Source organism: Apis dorsata, unplaced genomic scaffold (assembly GCF_000469605.1).
Source record: "Apis dorsata unplaced genomic scaffold, Apis dorsata 1.3 scaffold_575, whole genome shotgun sequence".
Classification (NCBI taxonomy): Eukaryota; Metazoa; Arthropoda; class Insecta; order Hymenoptera; family Apidae; genus Apis; species Apis dorsata.
Genome location: NW_006263785.1, coordinates 330,327 through 339,773, shown reverse-complemented (window position 1 = coordinate 339,773; position 9,447 = coordinate 330,327). Strand labels below are relative to the sequence as shown.

Below are 9,447 nucleotides of genomic sequence, written 5' to 3'. Positions count from 1 at the left end.
ATTAAATAGTTAAGATTTTGTAAAAGTTATAAAAGGATAGAATAGTTTTAAAAGTAAGTATATAATCATTTTAATAGCAAAATCAAAATATTCAAAAAAAATATTCCAAGCAATAATTTTTGGCTGTATTTTAATTTTAATTTATAATGTATTATAATATAATATAATATAATATATTATATTATATTATATTATATTATATTATATTATATTATTATATATTACTTTATAAAATAATAAATTAATTAAAGATTTTAATATATATAATAAATATAATATAAATAAATATCTATCACAGTTTTTAAATATTCTAATGTATAAATATACTCAGTAATTCATGTGGAAAATATTGTATTCATACAAAACAACCGCATTTTATGATAACTCGAAGAATACTACAAATATTTTGAAAATAAATGAATTGATAAACGATTCATGCTTTAACCTATTCAATTCTGAGATTTAAATACTACAATAAATACCTATAACTTTTGTTCTAAAGACACACAAAAAATTTTTGTTATCTTTATTTCATATCTTTGTAATTCTTTTTTAGCAACATTTTCTGATATATGCAAATTTTACAGAAATTAATTTGTGTGTATTCTTTTATTCATATAATATATTGACAAAGAGAAACATTAGGAAATATGCAAAGAATTTTCAATTTTTTTACAAACACAATATATTTATTTATTAAATGGAGAAATTTGCATGAGACATTAACCCTTTCTGCATAGAAATTCCATAATGTCAATTTGATATTACATATTTCTGTGAGTAACAGTCTTAACTTTGATTTAGTCTTTTCTTATAAATATCACATGGTTATTTATGAATCAGAATATTGTAATCTTATTTTCTTGTACGAGATTAGCTACTGTTCATTTTTTGTCGTGTTTGAGAATCACTATGCTCAGCACTGTCCTACATTCGTATAGGACAGTTTGCTTGCGCCCAAGGATATTTTTGTCAATTTCTGATTGTCAATAACTGAAAAACGAAACTGAAAACTAAAATTTTTTTATGTTTGATTTTTGTTATATTTTTAGCTTGTAGAATTATTGTGCCTATTTTTTAACATTTCATAATCAAAAACAAAAAGATTTAATTTAATTTATTTATATTTATAATTAAACCAAAAAAATAATTATAATTATATATGTTGACTGAAACAATTCCAGAAAAGAAAATTTGTTAAAATTTTAATCCTTTACAAAATAGAAGAAAAAAAATAGATATTTTACTTTTTAAAAATTTCATTTATCTCACAAATTTGATTTTCGCAAATCTAAAAATCGAAAATCAATTTCATTTATAAAAATAGCGCAAAATTAGTAATTAAGAGATGAAAATAAAATAAGGAATAAATACAATTGATAGATCTTTAAAAATAATTGTAAACGATATTGAAGTTGAAAATTAATCGAAAAGAAGAACAATCGTGGTGTTTAGTATTATATCTCTCATTTTTTCTTTTTATCATCATTTTTTTCTTTTTCTTTTTTTCGCTAGTAATTTTCTTCCCCTGTCACGATTGATTCATGTGGCGCGCTTCCCGAACGAGAATTTCCTGGTGTGAAACAATGGCACAACGACCTTCGCATGCCAACATCTCTATCCTTTCCTTCATTTGAATAATTTTTCTATTATTAGATAGTTTTTTATCTAAATTAAAATAAATTGATATACTTTTCTCATTTAAAATATATATAATTATTTGAATCGATAATTGAAAATCGGAATTGATTGATTATTAAAAATATTTCAGATAATTCAACTGTTTTTTTTAAATTTTAACTTTTTTAAAAATAGCTTTAATTTATCACTGAAAGAAAAAATCATTTAATTTGAAAAAATATTAAATGCAAACATTATCACAACAAAGCAGTTAAAAAAAATCGAAATCTATTTTTTATTATTTTATATTTACTTGTACCATTGATATAAAATATAAAATACATATGATATTATACGTCTCATTTTCTTGTTATAAAATTGTTATAATCATATGTTAATACATGTAAAATATAAAATATAAACTACTTAATATACAAATGCTATAATAATTACAATGATGTTACAAATGCTTTCTATAATTATTTTATAACTATCTTATAACTAAAATAAATTGATTAGATGGTGCTATTTCAAATAAATACATATTTTTCTCCAAGTGTAATTATTTATGTCCTACATTTTGCATATAAATAACATAATAAATTGTTACATGAAAACAAACAATTATAATTATTTAAAAATTAAGTGATGATAAAGAATATTATATTATAATATTTTAATGTAAACAAATAATTTAATTGATTGTCAACAAGTGTTTGAGAATGGTATATTATCGTTTTCCAGAGAAGAAAGGGCAAAAAGCATACGCACAGAACGTGTTATGAAATTGTTGCCATCGATTCAACTGCCGCAATTACCGCCGGTTTCGGCCGGGGGTGGAATGACGGGAATGGACTCTCGGCTACCACCCGGTATATCTTTACCTTTTAGTCCTACTGAACTACTCTGGCGATACGGTCCCGCTATGAATTTTCCACCGACTCACCCGCCACCAAGTCCCTTTCTCGATTTCAAGACGCACCTACCGGCAAGTTTGGGTAAGTTCCACTTAATATTCGTTTCTTCTGATGAGAAAGAACTTCGTTTTGGGAAAGCAAAAATTATTGGCTTTTTTCTCGAAAAGTATTCGATGGATAAATTTAAAAAAATTAGTAAATTTTAATGTTAATTTTAAAAATTGCTCTATATTTCACAAATAAACATTATAATAGTAATTTTCATTCTCTAAACCTTTGGATGCTTTTATTCTCTTGATTCTATATTGAATAATAAAAATAGAACAATCTTCAAATATTATAGATGTTAGAAATTTAATTTCAATCGATAAAAATTTAATTAATAATTAAATATTTTTATTTAGAATATATATATAAGAAGAAGAAATCTGCATTATCTATAGTTCTAACAAATTAACATAGGATATTTCTTCTTTACCACTATTTTATAAACGAAGAATCTCTATAATGTAAGCAATCACTAAATATGTTATATTATTTTGTAAATTTTTATAATAATTTTTGAACTAATGAATTCTTAAATTTAAAAGTGGTATTTTTGGAATCTATTTATCGAATACTACCGAAAGATAAAAAAAGTCCATAATTTTGATATTTCCAAAGCGAAGAAAGTTACAGTTAAAAGAAATTTAAGCTTTAACAAAAAAGTAAACCTGTCAAAAATTGAATCGGAGATCTTTGAAATTTATATTGTAAAATTCGATTTATCCGAACCTGCCGGGTAACAAACCATTCATATAATAAATAAATAAATTCACGTATACTTTCATATATAAAAGGATAAAGTAAATAATATTTTGACTCAATAAATAAAGTTTTATATAAATTTTTTATTTTCAAATTCAGTTTATACATATAATTAGTTCCAAAAGTCTTCAAGTCTTTATTTTATGTGGAAATTTAGCTATATTTCAAATCAAAAAATCTTTTAAACTAATGAATTTTCGTTATAAATAACTCAATACTTTTTTATAGAAAATGCCGAAAAAAATACATGGTTCCATTTAAAGAAATTTCACGTTATAATCTTTATTTGACTATTTATAAAAAAATTAATTACATTAGATATATTTCCTTTGAAATCATTCATTTTTTTGAAACTATATAGATAATAGATAATAATTTTTCAATAGATTATGTTTTATTTATAATTGGTATTCACAATATTTCATATAAAACAAAATTATTTTTAATTTTGATAATTAGTTAAATTTATATAGTGTATGAAAACTTTTATAACTGGTATTTTTTTATCTATGAAATATTATCTATGAATATAATGATTAAATTAAAAATAATTAATACATTTAAATTTAAATTTAATTAACTTTTGTTATCTAATTAATTTAATATTGATTATTAAATAATCATTGAATCAAAAATGATTCAATTATCATAAAAATTAATATATTGATTTTTTGATTTGTTGGTTTGATTGATATTTATATCTCAATATATATGATATTTGTATCTTATTATTGTATTAATATTAATATATATATAGGTAAATATAAAATAAAAATTATTAATTCACAAATATTAATTATATATTGTAAAATTGTATTTATTATATATTTTAAAATTAATATAGACTTTTTATAAATGATTAAATATTCTTCTAGATTATCAATTTATGTATTTATTTTATATTATTATTTTATATAATAACTCATTATATAATATTATTTGAATTAAAGCATAAACTGATAAAAATAAAATGTATTTTATAATATTATTCATTTTGATATTTTATTTTTCACTAAAACATTTGACACAAATATTTGACATTTTCATTATTATATATATGAAAATGAAAATATAATTTGAAAAAAAAATTCTTAGCATTTTCTCTTATATGGACACTCGTTGTTTTTTATTTATTATTTAAATAAAATTTATTTAAAATATGAAATATAGAAGCAAAATTCTTCTTTGCTATTCATTATTTTTATTAACGAAAAAAAAGTTGTCTTTCAGTAATATTTAAATTAAAATCTAGATTTAATAAATAAACATTTTGAGATATTGCAAATAAAATTATTATTTTAATTTTTTTAATTTTTGTTATTAATTTACAATGATATAATTTTTCTTTTCAATAAATAATAAAAATACCTTCAAATTTATATATAGATTAGAATAGATTTAAAAAATAGGTTCTTTGTTTATTTATATTATGAATATCATTTATAAATACCAAAAATTTATAATATATCATTAAGGAAAAAATTATTATAATTTATAATGAAAAAATAAGAATTAAAAGATCAAAAAATATGTTGAAAAAAAATAATCAGCTCAAAACAAAAATAAACAATTAAAATTCTAAAGCTTATCTCAAAATTTAATATATACCATCTTTTACACATTGGAAAATCAGAAATAAATTATTTCCATTATTAAAATAATCGTACAATCTTTTTCTTTACTTTATTCTTCATTATTCAACTCCGTTTGATTATAAAGTAGTTCAACACAAGCACTCGTTAAATTCTCATAAACAAAAAATTCTCATAAATTAGAATTCTCTGAAACTTTAACTCTAACAGATCATGGATTATTTAATAAATAAAAAAAGAGAGGAGAAAAAAGAAAAAATAAAAATAATTAAACACATATGTTGAACAGCTTCAGACCCACGGCTGTGGTCCCGGGAGGATGTGACGACGTTTCTTCGATGGGCCGAACGAGAATTCGACCTACCCCAATTCGATATGGACATGTTTCAAATGAATGGCAAGGCGCTCTGCTTGCTGACAAAGGCGGATTTGGGAGAAAGATGCCCTGGCGCTGGTGACGTGTTACATAATGTGCTCTCGATGCTGGCCAGAGACTTTAACCAGCTTCAGAGGTGTCTTCCCAGTAGTCCGGTCACCCCAACAAGACCTTCCGCGTACCCCCTCAGTCCTCATTCGCATCCACCAACCCCGACATGGACGGAGAACCCATACACTGCGAATCTTGCATCATTAATGTCCGCGAATTCAGTCACGTTATCCCCGGCACCCTCGGTCGACAGTCAAGCAGGATCTCCAGGACATACGGAAAGTGCACAGAGCCAGATTTACAAAAGCGATTCGGACGAGGATAATCAACAAGGAACTACCGGAAGTCCCCCAGCCACGCCCACTGCTCTTGCAGCGCAAAGGTTAAGCGAAGTTTGCGTCAAGGATCAACCGAGTCCTACGTTAACGCAACCGATGATGCCTCTGACGCCCGGTGCCTTCAGAACGAACCCTGCCAACGCTGCGAGAGAATTTTTCCCGAGCGATTCTCCGGAACCTAATACAAGTAAGTGTATACAAGTAAATCAACATCGTTGCATCTTTTCAATTAAATTCAATTAAATATTTTTATTCATTGATATTATTTATTGATAAGTTTTTTTTGAACAGTATATTGGATATAATTAGCATTTAGAATCCCTAATGGGCTAACTAGATTTCCCTATAATTGAATATGTATTTCATAATATTTAATTTATATTTTTACTATGTTAGATAATTTAAATAATTAGTTAAATTGTTTTGATATTAAAAGGTGATTAACGAAATTGTAAGAAATTGTGATATTATATTAATTATTAATTATTGTATAATTATTGTTGTTTGAAATATTTTAGATGCATTGAGAATGATAATTAAGTGATTTTGAAATAAGAAAGAAGCAGATTCATTAAAAAATAATGTTAATAAAATTATTGGTTTAGTTTAATATTAAAAAGAAATATTAATTATGAAAATATATGTGTATATATATATATATACATTTATATAAGAATTAGAAATTATTTGATAAATCTTTTTTTCAATTTTTGAAATTTGAAATCGTTGACTTATCGAAATATTTAAAAAAAAAAGATTATTTTTCAATTTTTTAATTATTGTTTTATTAATTATTATAATTAAAAATGTCATTTTCCATTAAATGGAAAAGCAAAACAGAATAAAGTCTTTGTTTTTGTGCACTAAACAACACAAAATTTATAATAAATTACTAGTTTTGACATATCTATTTTTAGCTTATGCTATAATGAATTTTGTTTTAATTATATTATACATAATAATTTAAAAATTGTTAAAAATAAATTTCTTTTTAATATAAAGTTTTCAATGTTAAAAATACATTTGGCGGCCTTAATTAGTGATATGGTTTGATTCTTTATTGTAGATTTCTGTAATTTGAAATTCTTAAAAATTAAACAATTTATAATTTTATATTAAATCTTTTTACTTATATATTATATCATGCAATATCAAAATAAAATTAAGATTTTTTTTTTATTCTTCGTAATATTAAATACGTAAAAAGTATAAAACTATTTTGTAAAAGATAATATTAGATGTGCAAATAAGTTCTTTTTCTTTTTTTTTCCAAATTCAAGATTTTATTATAAATCAAGCATAAGATTATGTCTCAAAGTATTCACTCTCATTCTCTATAATTTTTTCCCACTTGATAAATTATAAATTCCATTCCTGAAGAATGATAGCTGCTTGCTGATTACGAAATCATCAATACATTTTTGGATATCTTCTTTCGAATTGAAGTGCTTTTTCGACAATTGCTAACTCCGAAAGTTGCAGATTCCGAAAAAGATGAAGTCAAATCTAAAGTATGTCGTATGTGGCAGAATTTCCCATCCTAACACATAAATTATGACCCGCATTTCTTTTGCAATGTTGAGCATTGTCGTGCTAAAATCACGTATCTTATTCCTTGTCTAGAAAATGGCCGAATTTCTGATTTAACTGTCGTATAAATTCATTAATTGATTTTGATAATATTCGGCAATTATTGTCCTTCCAAGTGAAAGATATTCATAATAGATGATTTCTCGGAAATCCCATCACATAGACAGCAAAACTTTTTTGCAATATAAATTCGATTTTACTGAAGTTGATGGTTGATGATTTCCCAGGATTAATCCATGATTTCTATCGTTTTTGATTGTCATAAGATTTTCATCGCTAGTAACAATTTTGTCTAAAAAACTTTTCCTTTTATACCATGAAAGTAAGACAGTAGAAATCTCAAGTCTGTTTTTTTTTTTTTTTTTCATTTAATTCATGTAAGATCGCTATCGCCCTAACTTCTGAATCTTATCTAATTATTTCAGTGAAATAGATACTTGTCTGGTACTCCTAATCTTTCTGCCAATTCTTCTTATGTCTGAGTCGGATTTTCGTTGAATTTCTCTAATTCATCATCATTAAACTTTCTCGGTGCACCTGAACGATCATTGTCTTTCAAATTAAAATTTCCGATTTTAAATCTTTGGTATATTTTTTATATATTCTGTAAGATATAGCGTTCTTTTCCAATGCCACATAAACCATTTCAACAACTGATTTCCTAAATTGGAATGCAAAAAATAAGCAGTAAACAAATGATGTTTCTCGCATGTTATATTGCTTGAAATTTTTGCATAAAACAAACTCTTCATCATGACTTCTTAAAAACAAAAGTAAATGGAAAGTAATTCGAATTCAGTCAGAAGTTATGATTGTAGAAAAAAGGAGGAAGGAACTTATTTACACATCTAATAATATCGTAAAATTATTCAAAATTATCTTAATTAACATGAGATCATCTACAAGTTTAAAAAAAAAAGTCTATTTTGAATATAAAATAATTGATATTTTTTTGTTTTTAATTAATTAAAATCATTTATTGTTTGTAAAAATCTTTCTTCATTTTTTAAAATTTTCAATTTTTAATTTTTTTTTCAAAAAAATTTCTTTCTTAATTTTTATTTTTTTAATTATTAAAAATATTAAAAAACTATTCAAATTTTAATTTATAAGATTTATAAAATTTTATTATTTAAAATATTTTACAGTAATCAAGATAAGTAATAATAGTTTATTTGCACTAATTAATTAAATTAAAAAAATTATACATTAAATTAAAAAAATTGTATACATTATCTATTATATATACCAGTTAAATTTAATATAATTTTTTATTATTATTGAATCTAATAACTATAGTTAACATAATATAAAAAAAATCTTTTTTATATTATAATAATGCTTTATTAATAGCATTCATTGTTATTATTATTGTAATATTATTATATATAATATATATTATTATATTATTGTAATTTAAATTTCAGTTAAATGCCATATATTTCATTCTAAATTCCTTCATTATAATTATAAATTGTTATAATTATTTATAATAATAATTAGGATATAATGATTTGATTTTGTTTCAAAAATTTATTATGTATGATTCTTTCAATTCTGAATTTTGAAAACTAAACTTTCAAAATGTGTTTTGATAAATTATTATATGAATATATAAACATATTTCTTCTTTTGTTTATTATAGATGGTAGACTTTTATGGGATTTTCTTCAACAACTTTTAAATGATCCCTCACAACGATATACACATTACATCGCATGGAAAAGTCGAGAAACGGGAGTATTCAAAATCGTTGATCCTCCTGGACTTGCAAGGCTCTGGGGCATTCAAAAGAATCATCTTTCAATGAATTACGATAAAATGAGCAGAGCTCTTCGATATTATTATCGAGTGAATATTTTGCGAAAAGTCCAAGGAGAACGACACTGTTACCAGTAAGTTTATTGCTTAATTTTTTTTTTCTTATATTTTAATTTGAAATATCAAAATATAAATTATTTATTTGATAAATCTAAAAATATACAAATTGAAATATTTTATATGCTATATATATACGCATATTTTAAAATATTTTTTTTATAATATTTAAAAATTTTGTTAAAAATTTTGAGAAATTATAAAAATAAAGTATTATAAAACTATACAAAATAAATTGTATAAATATTTTTACAAGTTATATGATTTCATAACAAAAA

The 9,447-nt window shown here is 23.0% G+C and overlaps 1 protein-coding gene across 3 annotated transcripts in view; it reads left to right on the top strand.

The window, feature by feature from the left end:
* The window catches only part of LOC102679073 (ets DNA-binding protein pokkuri), a 44,586-nt gene that overhangs the window by 34,265 nt on the left and 874 nt on the right, over nt 1–9,447 (top strand). For 2 of the 3 annotated variants that reach the window (XM_006620996.2, XM_031513066.1), the window contains 3 exons: nt 2,365–2,618; nt 5,226–5,888; nt 8,937–9,186. In XM_006620996.2, the coding sequence (XP_006621059.1) occupies nt 2,402–2,618; nt 5,226–5,888; nt 8,937–9,186 (1,130 nt within the window). In that variant the 5' untranslated portion in view covers nt 2,365–2,401. The remainder of the gene's footprint in view (nt 1–2,364; nt 2,619–5,225; nt 5,889–8,936; nt 9,187–9,447) is intronic. The other variant, XM_006620998.2, reaches the window with a different exon arrangement.